The 15802-nt window shown below is 32.5% G+C and overlaps 2 protein-coding genes across 3 annotated transcripts in view; one reads left to right on the top strand and one right to left on the bottom strand.

Annotated features, from left to right (window-relative positions):
* The window catches only part of LOC113510810 (sodium-independent sulfate anion transporter-like), a 45906-nt gene extending 42038 nt beyond the window's left edge, over window positions 1–3868 (top strand). For both annotated transcript variants that reach the window (XM_026894349.3, XM_031909366.2), the window contains exon 13: window positions 622–3868. In XM_026894349.3, coding sequence (XP_026750150.2) covers window positions 622–824 — 203 coding nt within the window. In that variant the 3' untranslated portion in view covers window positions 825–3868. The remainder of the gene's footprint in view (window positions 1–621) is intronic.
* Window positions 3869–5197: 1329 nt separating this feature from the next.
* Window positions 5198–14988, bottom strand: LOC113513684 (germ cell nuclear acidic protein). The gene is made up of 8 exons (XM_031909348.2): window positions 14889–14988; window positions 14540–14763; window positions 13218–13325; window positions 12742–13131; window positions 8817–9036; window positions 7141–7633; window positions 5984–6118; window positions 5198–5760 (listed from the first exon to the last, which is right to left on the bottom strand). Exons 2-8 carry the CDS (start codon window positions 14754–14756, stop codon window positions 5629–5631), a joined length of 1695 nt encoding a protein of 564 aa, XP_031765208.2. The 5' UTR covers window positions 14757–14763; window positions 14889–14988; the 3' UTR covers window positions 5198–5628.
* Between the last annotated feature and the right edge of the window lie 814 nt (window positions 14989–15802).

The raw sequence follows: 15802 nt of genomic DNA, 5'->3' as shown, positions 1-15802 counted from the left end.
TTACTGATCGGGATAAAAAGCCTACATATACCCTTCTTCATCTCATACAGAACGAAGTATACCAAATTTCTTAGTCATAGGCAATCAAACTCACATTTATAATATTAGTAAGGATTATCAGGTTATTGCTTATAAAGATTTATCGAAACTATTAAAACCTTATCATTTTGATTGCTCGTGTTCATCGATAGTGGATTAGAATTATCTAATCTACGATCACAAATACATCATAAATGAGTCATACTTTTTAATGAAAGTTGAAGTTATGTAGTTGATAGCCTGCTCCTCACCAAAATTGGACTCAATCATATCATGGCAAAATGGATATAATTACAAGTAATCGAGAGTTACTTTCACCACAACGAGATTTCTTATGACATTAATTATTATCTTATCTATGGCATAATACATTATACAGTAGATTAGACGTAATGTTGAGAATGAACTTGCAGATAAAGTATACCAGATATTTATAAAACGATGACTAATCATAAAGAGAAAGTTATTATTAGTGGATAATCTTGTTTTAAGATCTTAGCCAAGATAATAGACAAAAATAACTTCCATTTAAGAAGAAGATAACAAATACTTTCTATTCTGTATCTCAAATTTTTATTTCAGATCTCACAAGCCAGATGGCAAGGCATTCAACACAAGCGACAGGAAACTACACACCTCCGCCAAATTATGCTTCTCTTACTCAATTAGACGATGAAATTACGGATGTGGTTGTGTCTAAAGAACTTAATAATATTCCTTTGTTATTAAATAATAGAGTGTGTGAGATATCCAAATCCCACCCCAGCGAAGTGAATGACACGTGAGTGAGAAATGTTATATTCCCGAATATTGCCATATAGATATCAATGAAGACTTTCCATTCAAATGAGTACAGTCATAGGAAATAATATATAAATACTTCAGTACCTTATTGCCGTGACGTTATTGATTTTTCAAAGATTTCAATCACTTCATTTAACTAAGAAACTTTTAGCAATAAATTTTTTGTTTAAATGGTTAATATTACAATGACTGTAACGTATATATGTAATAAATTTAATTTAACAAACGTTGTTAGAAGATAAATGTAACCATAAGAATTCTCGAATGGACTTGAATCTATATACCTCACGGGATTATAACATGGCACCTACGTTAACTAGGTTTAATGACGTCGTAACACACAAGGCTAAGTAATTTGCACTTTTCACAATCTATTCTGTATGTCTTCGAAGCTTGCTGGAAACAAACATTTTTAAATATCATTCTAAATACTTTTTAAAGAGCCTTTGTGGGTCGGAAAGAAACCAAATATGTCATTTAGTTTGCATGTAGCATTTCTTTTATGCAGCTTATCTTATGTGCGCAACATCAACCTTCAATACTTACTCAAAATATGCAAATTGTAAATCAATTTACCCAGTACTTCTAGAAAAGAAGATTTTGACATTTTATATATTAACATGAATTTTGCCTTTTCTCGCTCAGTTCTCTTGTAAAGTCTCTCTAAAATGTGCAAACGCATCTATGTCTAATGATATACGGGTATGTATATAAATGTCTCCATTTTCTTTTTTTTTTTTTTTTTTGACTTCGTAAACAGCCAAACGACATTAATATTTATAAGAAAAAAATCGGTGTACCTTCTCTGTCAGCAATAGATACGTATTTAATTTATTCATCTTGACCGTCTACAGAGTTCATACGAGGTCAACCTAAATAAATGTAAATTACAATATTACCTTTATGATTTATACTTGATGTTAATGTACCGATGAGCGAAGGCGATATTTAAGATTTCCAAATGCAGGGTATTTTAAATATTTTTTAATATATTCGCACCCAAACATAAAGATAGTGTGAACACGAACCAATGTGAAAAAACCATGTGTATTTGGGTGTGAAAATGATTTATTAATTATTATAAAAATATTTCTTTCTGTTTCTTGTACTGTTCTGTAATTTGAATAGATATTAAAATAATCACATCTATAAGCGTAAATATAAGTCAAAATTTAAATCAGTTTAATGAATATCATTTCATAATATTAAATTATAACTTGTTATCTCGCCCTTAATATATGATTTCAATTCATTCTCTTCGCTTGAATTATCTTAAACTTTTGCCTCATTCATGCCCGATCTAGGGTGGAAGGGGGATGTGCCGACACGAAAAATAATAATAATTCTTTATTTACAAATACCCAGAGGCAGAATGCTCAAATATCTACCAACATGCTAATTAATAGGGCCCTACCAACCGGATAAATTGATTGTGATCCCTATCATTTCCTTTGTAGTCAGGTTTATATACACAGTTTGTAACACAACAACAAAATTTCAAATAATAATTTCATTGTGAATTCAGTAGTGAATACTTGCTCGTATTTCGAGGAACTGAAGTAGGAAATAGATATGACGTATAAAGAATATATATGTAGGTGTGTATTAGTGCCAGATTTTTAATCTTGTTTTTGCAATACGAGTAAACTGAGTAACTTACTAATTTACTACTGGGTGCAAGATAATGTAAGTTTGTTCAATTTTATAAAAAAAAGAAACTTAAAACTTTTTCTGTAAAAAATAATAAAAATGTGTTATGCATGGATACTTATATTTCCCTCTATTCATTTTAATAGACGTTAACTGAAAAGAAAACTATTTAAATAGGAAATTTATATGTAAATGTGACAGTAACGCCGATAGTACCTATAGCAACTCGATATAGTATACTTCGATAATATAGAACAAAACAATTTCTAATTTATTGGAGTTTCGCTTCGCCACACTGTTGTGATAACAAAATACATTATAATTATCTATTCACTAGAAATCGATGAGGCTTTTAAAACAAATGTACAAACGAAATATATTTATATATAGCAAATAAACATGGAATAAATTCTTCCATTTTGACAAGAAAAGTATGACACGTGAAGTCTTGTAATAGTGAAATAAGTATCTGTAACGAGCAAGCGAGCACATACCTGTTCTTCCTTCCTTGTTAGATTTTTGTTTAATATAAACGTAATATAATTTTGCGAATGTTCCCGGAGTATTTTTCGACTTCTGTTCACGAACAATATTGTTCTTTTAGTCGAGCTCTCCCGTAATACAGAATACACTAAGGTCAGTTCTGATGCGCCATTTCACTAAACCTATCTCTAAAATTAAAATATCAATTTGATATCCCAGCGATATCTTTATTGTAAGAACCAAAATGAACCAAATTTTAATAGATTTAAGTCCAAATTGAATGTTAATTTAGTTTATGATGGCCCATAAAACAGTAATTTTGTGAAATTATCAAATTTAAAGATAAAGTTAAAAAATAAGTTTTGAGAAATGGCTCCCTTTTATCTTTTGAGATGGTACCGAATATACTTTAAAAACCTATTTTCCTACCTAAATATAAAGCTAATTTATTTAAAATTTCTTGTTGTGTGCATAGCATCTTTAACTTAATTAATAAATGTCCAAATTTGATTATGTTATAATTTTAACACTTTAAAAATTTTGGTACCTACGGTTTGTTGTATCTTGACATAACAATTATTTATAGCGCGCACTCTACCTTATTTTCTTTCTTATTTATATTGATTAAAACCATTGTTTTTGTAAATGTAAGAAAAATATAATTTATATAATTTAACATGCAAAATCCCCAAAATTATACATAATTTAATGTTATATATATACTTGAGTACCTATTAGATATAATTAAGATTTATGTAAAAAATATTTTTTTAGTAAAAATGCAATATATTATAATAATTATAAATTTCTCTATATATGTATAATACCAATTTTTGTTACCAATAACTTATTGAAAATATAGACTTCTTATTTTAAGAAATAAAATGCACAGATTTAATATAAACTGTTTTATTTTCTTCTAGCATTGACCTCGTAAGTCTAAGATCCCACCACTGAATTCTGCATGTATAAAATGCTCCCAGGTTGCCTGCTCTCAGTCAGCCGCATGCTAGGGCTGCCAGGTGAAATAGGTAATTTTTTTAATTAATTTGGTTAACTTAATTAGGCTATACTTTTAAATGGCTTTTACCACATACATTGCACCTCTGATTTTTCTTCCAATACAAGCTAAATCATTTTGTTATAATATGTGTAATCATCATAACAACCGTTAAATTCCCATAGGCCTCTCTCATAGACTGCCACAAGGAACGGTCCTAAGCCACCTGCATGCCCCGCTCTGCACTCTCTCGAGCACCTCTGAGGTCATCACTCCATCTAGTGGGAGGTCGTCCTATACTGCATTTGCCTGTACGACCATTTTGCCAGTATTTACCGCACTTGGCAGGCGGGTTGGTAACTTTTCATGTGGTTGGTTTCATTCAGTAATGTGTGTAATATTTAACCTAGAAATTATTTCGGTTTTATTTTATTTTTTCATTACGACTACCTACCTACTTATTTAAGCTTTAATCTTATTGTGTTATTTAATATTAAAATACCAGATTATTTAAATACCAGATTTAAAAAAAAAGTGCACCTAGGACGGTTCGGCGATTATCACAAATAAAGGAATCCCTTTTCCAAATTTTTTACTAGCTTCTATATTTTATGCTATGTTGCTGACTGGCTCATCTTTATAACAATAGTAGCATTGATAAAAAAGCGTTTTACATTTTCTGTGATCGTACTAATATAATAAAGTTATAACTTGATATACTTTATAACACGATGGTTATTAAATATATTTAAGAAAAATAATTGTCACACTTATGTTCTTCAAGATCCAACTTAAAATCTGTTATATGTTTTATCTTGATACACCATTTAGAAACGATCTATTTCATTAATTTTTCTACTTTTGAAATCCACGAGTACGAAGTAACAAGTAAAAAGCTAGCGATAAATATACGTAGAGAGGGGAAAGATATATTAGTATAGGTTCTAACAGCCCCATTGCTAGCAATATACCCTATCAGGTTGATCTTCACGCGGTTCCCCCTGGAAATCAATGTGGTTAATTCTTGTCAAATTCTTCACGATTGGCCGACTGACCTGCCTTCATCCTCAACTATCATCTATCACTGGTATCCCGCCAGCTAGATTATACCAATAGCGTAGGCAAGGTTACCATTCCATTTTCACACATTAAAAAAATAATACATACGTAGATACCATTAAGAAAATGTTTAGATATAGGTAACAATAAAAAAGTCTGACACATCAATTAATAATTTATTACATTATGTAATTATAAAATAAAAATATTTAAATAGTATATTAAAATATTTTTCTAAACTTACTTAGCACCATGTGAACTAAAAGTTATAAATGCACTTTCTGACTATAAAATAATGAGTATCATAATTAATCATTACTCTCGATTAATATTATACTTTAAAACCTATACTAAATTTAAACCGTTACCAATTAGGTTAAATCAATTCTTTTAACCAATCGCTCACTGTACAATTTTTTTTAAATGCTTATTGTACCAAAATTCCAACCAATGAGGTACCTGTCATATTAATACAACCATAAATTCATTATTTGCCTAACACTACATGAATTTATAAAATAATAAATGCATATTCTTCAATTTTATACAGTCTCAATTGAAATAGCCTATATTCGCAACATAAGCTTTAAAACTTATGGTTTTATGGCATAGTGGAACATTGGTTTGGATGCAGAACGCAGTTTTTCAGAAACCACATGTGCAATCCTCGCGCTACGTCGCCACGCCAATTCGCGAGTACGTTCGTGATTGCTGTCTACACGAACCTGCAACAATATTAATGTTTGACATAGTCAATTTTATCATAAAATTGGACTATTGCTAGAACGCTACCATTTAGTACATTAACTGTCGATATTTATTACAAGGTAATTTTCGAAAAGTAAAATAATTTTCAAATCATATTGACGCCTTTGCCAGTGTCTTTCAGTACATCAATAGATTTCTATTCGAAATTTAGTTTCATCATCGGGCAAATTGGAGACTTACCTGCTTTGGCTGTAGGACCTTAATGGAGTGTAATGTAGCTACACCCTGATTATTGACTCTGAGTGTAAGTTTGCCTGTCATCTCTGCTGTCGTAGCTGTTGCAGACTTGAGTTCCTTTTTAGCTCCTCGACCAATCTATTAAATAATAAATGGGAAATGAAACACGTATTCATCAGTTACATTAATACTAGTTCATAACATTATTTACATACACCTGTGTTCAATAAATCCTCACACTCCAATTCAAATGTCAGGACAAGCATATGTTTAAAATTAAACTCAAAGCCTGGCTTTTTGATAATGTTTTTTTTATAATTTAAATGAATACTTTAATCTTAAAACTCATTAAATTAATAATAATTGACATGTAAGCGAAATTATGTTTATTTTATTTTAATTTGGTTATGATTATTCTTTGTCTTGTTTATTGTATTGTCAAATATTTCATATTTATTTATAATCAAGTAATGGTAATAGTATTTGAATGTTTCGATATTAATATAATTGCTGTTCTTAAATTGTTGCATGCCCGATAGGGTATAACTGTTGATACTGATGTCAAATCCAAAGCAATGTTTACTGCTATATGTATGTACACAGTTAGTAATAAAATTCTATTCTATTCTATTCATTGGATTTTGACAAATATTATTTTGTTATTTTATACATTTTAATAACCTATCATAGGGTATACTAAAGTACCATTACTTTCTATATAACTTAGCTACATGGTAACATGTGTTAAACGCCTTGAAACAAATATATTGAAATAACATTATGATTATACCGAAACCATCATCCTACACGTTTTTCCCTTATCAAGCAGCAGCTGTTTGAAGGATGGGAATGTCAATGATATTACAATGTACAAGGAAAACCATACATAAAACGGTAGCTGCCAAGAGGCAACACATAAAGAGTACCATTGGAATCATAGTGTATTCTGTGGTATTCCTGATGCTGATCTATAAGTTACAGTAATCACTTACCATCGAGTGTTAACCAGTTTCTCTACCATTAAAAGTTACTAAAAAATTCATCGAAATTATTTAACTACATTTGAAATTTATAAAAATATGACATTAAATTATCGTAAAATATCTACGTAACCTTGATGTACTTAAATAAAGATTAAAAAAATCATTTAACAAACATACCTCTTTTTCTACTCTTAAAATTAGAGGCCCAATTGCAAAATTGCTCTTGACTGTTGTGTGATCTGACATAATGCTAACTGCAACATCATCTGTTCGCCTCAATGTTGATAGGCCATAAAGTGTACCTTTAGCTCTAGGCTTATTCTTTTCACTTGATGTCTTTGTTTTGTTTTTGTTAACTGGTTTCTTTGTAGTTGTTTTTGTTGGTGGCTTTGGTTTAGGTTTTGGTTTCGATGCCTTTACAGGAGGTTTCGTTCTAATTGTAGTAGGTTTGGCTTTTTCAATTTTTTCTTTGTTTGCTCTAGACTCCGCAGTCTCGTTTTGTATTTGTTCAATTAGTCGATTATTTATTTCAGTAACACCAATTTGATTGTCTTCAATTTTCTTGACAGGAGCCACTTCAGGATTTTCAGTTTGAAGTGATTCTATTTTCTCTTTATTCTTTTCAGAATCACCTGCACGAGCGTTGTTCTTTTTCTTGTGTGATGACTTCCTAAAAATAAATAAGTCATACATTTAACAAATCGAAAAGAAATTACAAAAGCTTACACCCTACAACACAACAATACAACAAAAATGAAACAATAGAATAAAGAGTACTTAGGTGTATGCGCAAAAATAAATTGATATGGTTTAATCCGTTGATTCTATATTTTATCACGATTGAAGTAGTCGTTTTGTTTTGTCGAACAAAATTTTTAACTATTAGGCCTATATTTTCTTGAAAGTTTTTTTATTTGAAAAATGATCATAGCTCAGTCCTTTGTTACACAGACTCAAAATGACCATAGTGATAGAATCTATATATTTAAATCAGCGACGCCTATAAATTATAAAATTTTCGACCAGCTTTCTAGTGATATATTGTTGATGTAATATCATTAATATCATCGTTGTCTCCCTGGCCTAATTAGCTATTTTTGGATATTTAGCTTAGCTATTTATTGTATGTTGATTAACAAACCTAATTATTTGGAGAGGATGAAGGAATTGTTAGTAATAGGGATTAGTAGCCCCATTGCTAGCAATATATCCTGTCAGGTCGACCTCCTTGTGGTTCCTCTGGAAACCATCGTGATTGATTTATTGTTATATTCGTCACAGTGGGCTAACTGATCTGCCTTTTCATTCTCACCTATCATCCCTCACTGGTGCGCCGCCAGCGTATACCGATAGCGCGGGCAGGGTTACCATTCCATTATCATCCATTAAATAAAAACCGAATTATTCCGAAAAATGCAACTTTTGTCACGTTCTTTAAGAAATGTGGGCAAATCAAGTGTTACTTTCAGTACAAAACCTAACAAGTACTTAGTCACGAGCATAATTAAAAGAATATATTTTTTTAATTATGATTAATTCAATTCTAATAACTGAATATGTTTACTGTATGATAAACATCTAAAGTATGCTTAAGATATTCATCATAAGTAGATATATTAATCATAATTACAGGATATCCTAGCTTGAAGACTAGGCAATTGGCAATACTATTATCTTACTAGCTATCGTCGTAGCCCCGTCTTCTCACGGATGAAGAAAATTTTCAAAAATAATATAAAGCCTGTTTTAGTTGCTGATGATGTATCTTTGTATAGATAAAAAAAAATTAAAATCGGTTGAAATTTTTTAGTTTATCCATTAGAAACAAACAATACAATAAATTCTTAAGTTACCTTTTATTTGATTTCTTCTTATTCTTCTTATTCTTGTCCTTTGGTTTTGAACTCTTCTTAGTGGCATCAATCGGCTGCAGTTTTACACTGACAGGATCGTAAGACTTTCTTAATATATCGTTCATCTTCTCCAGTATATTATCGACAAATCTGTTGTACTTGACTATATAAATCGCTGGTACTGGTGCTGGTTTTTTTGCAGGCTCGTTGGATAGTGCTCCTGCATTAAGTGTTTGTATAAGTATAGGTTTAGGATTTTTTAAATATGCTTTATATTTTATTGTTAAAAGTTTCCTAAGCACACATTATATTTTAATGTAATAACTGTCGGTTTAATTTACGTTACGTGTGTCAGGCATGTGCCCGTGTCGCATTCGACCATGACAATGGATCACGCATTGATTCCGAAACTAGTCAATGCTTTATATTATTGTTACCCTATAGTAAGTTATAAATTTTTAATTTTTCGTCTATGAATACAATGCTCCATTGATCGTTTTTATTCCCAGGATATTATAAGTAATTAAGATAATTAATACAGCAAAATATAATACACTGGTACAGACTAAAAGAATATCGAAATAAAAACGTATACAAAGCTACTTGACATTAGTATAGTGGTAGATATCGATGCCCGGCAGAAGGACACTAATGAGTTTTTATGCTGTAAGATATATAGCTTGATCTAGTTACCTAGCACTCGATGTAGTAAATCGAAAGTTAAACTAGCAATAGGACTGAAACATAGTGGAATGAAGCCAAGTTCCTAAGTGGTTTACTTGAGAAATTTGAGAGCATTAAATAAATTAGTATATCATCATCATCATTTCAACTACGATTATGTGACCTTATTCATGATCCTCTGCTAACTGTAAGACCTCCAAACATACCAGGCACAAAATAAGAGCTTCTTTAGATTAAGAGTTCATATTTGAGGTCATCACTTTCTATGAAATTTCATTAATGTCATCATTGAATTATAAAAGACAACAACCAACTATCGATAATTTTTAACCGATTTAAAATAAAAAAGTATTTTTGACTGTATTTTTGCATATAGTTACCGTTTACACGCAATATCTTCACCAATTCTAAATCTAAATAGCTCTTTTTATTGTAAAGTTTACTGCCGTGTTAGTCCCATTATAATTTTTTGTGTTAGTTAATCAGTTTTTTAGAACAAAGTTTTAATTTATACAGTATTTGTATAATTATAATATCGTCTATAAATTATTATATTTTTGAATAAAGCTATATGTAGTTTGTATCTTTGCCCTTATTACCTACCTGTTGCTTAAAATAACTAAGTTAATTATTGTTTATCATCTTGATAACATACACGTAGACAGACCAGATTAAATAAGAAATTAAATTTCCGGAATTGGCATGCATGAATGAAGCGAATTATGTAAATGGACGAAGCAGTAGTTTCTATTAAAATAGAGATCGCTGATACTCAGTTCTCAGTCCGTATCCAAATGATACTTTGTATAAAAATATATTGTATATAATTATAGTATTTATATTCGATAGTGAAACTGGCATTCTATATTATCATGGATAAAAACTATAACGATTCCAATAACATTCCTTAATTTGGACTAGCCTATAGATAATTAAGGTTATCCTTACAACTTTTAACTACAAAATGTTCAAAAATTTATTAATTTGTCAAAATGCAAAAACAGATGTGTCTGAAAGTGTTTTATCAAATATCTATTCAATTTAATCTACTTAAAAATGAAGGTTTTCAATTCAACTGCATTTTATTAGCAACGTAATTAGTGCCAACTTTTTTCCGCCAAAGGGCACTCATTAAATATTTTTATTGACTATCAAATAGAGAGCTGTCCTAAGTTTCTCTTTCATCGGACGTGAAATAACTTTTAATTAATTAATCAGTCGCTGTCCCTATTCATGGTTTCGAAGCGACATAATATGATTATATAGCACTGCAATTCAATCGAATACTTATATATTCAAATCACATTGATGTGGCACGCGAACTAACTGTATCGGTCTCATGAAACTCCAGTTGAATTCTAACACACGCTTACAATTAATACGTCCACTCAACGGTGGATTTTCTATTTTCCACAGGTAAAAGAAACTGCGTGCCGAGTCGCAAACATTCGATGAAATCTAATAACAGTTTAACTATCTATATATTATGTAAATATTTAAAATTTCAAATGTATTTCAAAATATTATGAATATTTATCAAAAAATTTAATTATATGTGAGAAAATTAGCCACAATTTAACATTATCTCTCCAAAATATAAAGTAATAGATAAGCTTTATATAAAATATAAGCATCCAGTAAAAAATTATTTTGAAAAATTCTCACGGAAACAAAGACTTCCGCGTGGGCAAAGCCGCAGCACTTCTTTCTCGTACTTAAACTATAACGTTAAATCACTTTTGTTCATGAGATTAAGCGCATAAGTTTACGCTTCGTTTACTTCCCTAGTGTAAACGTTAATCATAATTGCTTGGCGCTATATATACATCATCTGGTTTAATTTTTTTATGTGAAAGGAGGCAAAGACCGCCCGAACCGGCAAGTGCGCCGCCTCACATTAACTACCTATATATATTACCGGCAACAAACGAGTTCCATTTGGGTCGAATATGACTCCTCGCGACTCTCCCAACATTTCACGACGACAAACATTTAAAATTTCTCTTTTCGCATCTCATTACCTCGTTTTCACTAAGCCGGACGTTGGACACGCAAATTTCGTGGCAATTCGTCATCAAGTGAGAGTAAACATCTAATGCGATTTACTTTCCATCAGATTATATCGAAATATTGTGGTAAGATTAGTCAAGGTCACCGCAGGGCGCAGCCGGAGCAAGGTCAAAGAAAGTGTCAAGGTTGCAGAAGAAATCGGGCGGGTTCATCGTACGGACAGTGGTCGAGAAAGTAAGCGGCTGACGCGGCTGCGCCCGACCCCATAACATACATGCACGCCGGACTACTGGAAACCATCCGTCGTGTGGCGCCTGGACCATACATTTATAAATAATTATCGTCACGGACTTACAATATTGTAAAGATACCTCGTTTATTTATAATTTCTTAGCTGGGATTAGGAAAAGGATAAGAGATTGGCTGTGCATTATATGATAATATATAAATATAAATCGGTCAAAAGGCTAGTTAATTACATCTACAGTTTAATTTTTACATGTATAAATATTATTGTATAACTTTACTATTTAATAAGATAAAATATAAATGCATAATATACTTAATTCACTATGTATATAAGTTCATACATATAAACAAGCATAATACTAATGGATAAGGGTAAAGGGGTATTTATAAATACTTTACGTTGACTAGTCATTTATTTTACAACAAACATTAAATTAATATCACTAGATAATGTCACTCGATAAGCTGACAAGGAAATTAACGAAAAGGCAACTAGTATTCTGACCGATGTTATTACGTATTTATTTATCATCTACTAGTTCAGATTTCGCACAAGTCATCTCGAAGGTAAGATAAAAAATTTCACACAACAAATTAGAACAACAGATTTATTTCAAATAAATTGCCACGAGACCAATGTGACATGATCTAGACATTAATTTAACTTAAACTTTCTCGTTTTCATACTTACACATTCACACTGCATTCACACGCACTTAATAAATAAAATAAATAGAATAAATAAATAGTCAATAAATAGCTAAGCTAAAGGAGGGGACCACGGGGTCTCTCAGGTGGATTTGGTGATGTGACTCGGCCATGGCTTCGACGCCGCCTACTCACTATCTGAACTTTTTATGTTCTGGGGCGGTGGCCGCGGCGAATGTCGCTTTGGTTTTCTTAATTTTGCTGATGTGATTCGCTTTTTTCCCAGTCTTTTTTGCATGCGCCGCGACGCTCGCCTTCAACTTTTTAGACTCACGTGGATGCTTAGTGGAGATGTTCCTTCCGAGGGCATCTGTGATGTCATCATCGTCATCATCTTCGTCCTCTTCTTCTTCGTCATCCTCGTCATCCTCGGGGTCAAGGGCATCAGCAATGTCATCGTCGTCATCGTCATCGTCTTCGGCTTCAGCATCGGCAGCAGGTTCAGCAGCTGGGGCTTCAACCTCAGCGCTGGAAGGTTCTTTCTGCCCCCCTTCTAATTCTTCGCCATCTGTAGCAGCTTCTGGTTCAGCTGACTCCGCATCTTCAGCAGCAGCAGCGACTTCATCTACAGCGGGGGAAGGCGCAGGCGCAGCGGCTAATGTGTCAGCTGGAGCGGCTACTGGTTGTACAACAGCGGTATCTTCATCGTCATCGTCATCTTCGCCTATTAGAAGAAAGAAAGTTTTTATCAAACTATCTAAGTTAAACCTGAATAACCAAAGTTAAACTGATGCATTATTATAAAAATACCTCCTAAGATGTCATCGAAGAATCTCTCCAGATAATCTTCATCATCATCGTCATCTGCCTCGTCATCATCGTCTTCATCATCATCGTCGTCGTCGTCATCATCATCTCCTGCGTCAATATAAAAACGTTAGTTTCCTTTTATAGTTACATATACCCTAATTATTATAATCCTCATCCGAATACCGCAAAACTGTAATTTAATATTTGCCTTTTATAGCTATATTTATGTCGTTGGCACGAGAACGGTTTATTAACGCAATTATCGGTACCTAAAAGCAAATAAACTGTTAAACAAACAGTTAAGCAGTACACGCGCGGCGCCCCGGTGCGTGACGTTCCTGATCGCTGAGGCTTTCGTCTAGAAAGCAGGGGAGCGTCATTTTCTCTGATTGAGACTGTTTGAATTAATTAACGATTGAGAGCGCTTGTCACGCTGTCCGCTTCACATTCCGCATTAGCCCCACTACGTCCTGATTCATAGGAATGTACATCGATGAAATGTAACACTTTCAACAAAGTGTTCAGATTTTATTCTTACTGCAAAGTTTACTGTAAAAACTCTTTTTTTAATATTTTATTATTCTTCTAATTTTTTAAATAATTTTTTTTATCTAGTATTTGAATAATTGGTTAATTTAGAACAAAAATTTCTTTTCAAAAACATATAATATATTCTATAAATACGTATGTAAATTTATAGTAAGTAATAATCATAAATGTTGCTTTCAATACAACTCTTTCAATAAAGCCATGGATAATCGTTACTAGAAACTTATATTACTTATGTTATTTTATTACTTCATATGAATCAAGTACTTAACTGTGCAAAGAATGCAATACGTCTTTGCCGTATTATTATGTTAACAATCTGAGCACAATCTGTATTAACTAATGATTATGAACAGCAATTGCCCTCGGCAGTGAATGAACCGAATGAACCGATAAAGCCCGTCCGTATACATCATATCTACCGTTACCTTTTTTACTTATTTGAACGGTAAAAAACAACTAGTCAAGATAGACAAATAGTTATAACAAATACAGATAGTGTCTAATATTTAACCGTAAACTATGACCTAATTAACATATTACAACTATTCGAAAAATACTAAACCAAAATAATTTCTAGTATTTAACTGTATTTTTAATATTTGTAGATCAAATGATTGAAAAGAAACATTTTTGTTATAAATTATATTAAAAATGCTGCAGTTTGAATTTTTATTATTTTTAAAATATTGAGACTGATCAACTGAACTTTTCAATATGGCTGAAAACAAACAATAAACGCATAAATTAGAAATCCTTTAACTTCAACCCACCTGCAAGAGCATCGTCAAGATCTATGTCATCGTCATCATCGTCATCGTCGTCATCATCATCGTCGTCATCGGCAGACGCAGCAGGTGCAGCGGGAGCCGCCGCTGCCGCTGCTTGTCTACCATTTTCCTTATCCTGCTCCTCTGACCTTGCAATAGGGCTTGCCCATGCCGAGAACACTAAACAGCAGATCGCCGCTAACAAGAATAACGACCTCATCTCGTATCTGAAACAAACATCACCTTTAATGAACACGAACTGCATCTGGATCGCGACAGTGCCAGTCCACCTCACTGTTACCACGATCACATCACTATCACACACATGGGCACGTGCACTAGTTCACTTCACCTTTTGTCGAACTGTCACTCGAGTCCGGCGGAAGAGATCCGCCCGCGTCCTTCTGTACCGGTGCTAGGGACGCTCTGGCCGTGCTTGGCGAACGGAAACGGTATAGCGGCGGCGTTTTCAACGCACTCTCTTTTATAGAGTTACGTCACACGCAGGGAAGGAAAGTAGTGATGGTAGTCGCAATAGCCAAAGATCACCGATCATGCAGATAGTTGAGTGAGGTAGTGATAAAAAACATTTAGTTTTTTAAGAAAAAAAATTATTTTTAGTCATTTTATACGAGAATTGTGGCCACTTTAATATTTATCTTATGTCATCATGCACATATTATAAATAAAAACAGGAGTAATATTTTATCGTGACAAATTCATAATATCATACAACTTCGTAAAAATAATAAAACATGAACAAAAGACACGCTGTGTGTTTACTATTTTTTTAAATATTTTTGAATTGATTGATTTCCTATTTTATTGATTTCTTTTTATTCATACTTTACTCAATGAATTGAATTGAGCTGTATTTGGATTTTTCACATATGATAATTTTCCGTGTGGTCCCAGCATAGAATAGACCACCCCTTCCTTTCCCGTGAGTGTCGTACGAGGCGACTAAGTGAGGGCGAGGGATGGGCAGCAGCGTCCCTCTTAAACTGTCTCCCAAGCCTAATTGCAGTTACCAACCCGCCTGCCATTCAAGGCAACTACTGGCAAACCCCTGGCTGATATGATGATGAATTTACAATGTAAGTGTACGTAGATAGTCGCTGGCAAAAACTTTTATATTTATATTCTTCACAGATCATAACAACACCTAATCCTGCTGTTCAACTTTTCCTTGGGAATACAATATTTTTTAACTGATTTTCATCCCCAATATGTCAAAAAAATCCATTACGGGAAACAAGAATCAAA

Source organism: Galleria mellonella, unplaced genomic scaffold (genome assembly GCF_026898425.1).
Source record: "Galleria mellonella isolate WM207_F2 unplaced genomic scaffold, CSIRO_AGI_GalMel_v1 utg139, whole genome shotgun sequence".
Taxonomy (NCBI): domain Eukaryota; kingdom Metazoa; phylum Arthropoda; class Insecta; order Lepidoptera; family Pyralidae; genus Galleria; species Galleria mellonella.
The sequence above is the reverse complement of the archived record's forward strand: the minus strand, read 5'-3'. Positions and strand labels throughout refer to the sequence as shown.

Bases quoted from the DNA above. Each gene is read 5' to 3' on its own strand.
- LOC113513684 (XM_031909348.2), bottom strand. From the start codon at position 14,756: ATGAGGTCGTTATTCTTGTTAGCGGCGATCTGCTGTTTAGTGTTCTCG. The intron at 9,037-12,741 runs GTGAGTCTAAAA...CACTTAATGCAG, and splicing joins CATCTCCACTAAGCATCCAC to GAGCACTATCCAACGAGCCT. The intron at 7,634-8,816 runs GTAACTTAAGAA...ATTTATTTTTAG, and splicing joins AAGAAGAAATCAAATAAAAG to GAAGTCATCACACAAGAAAA.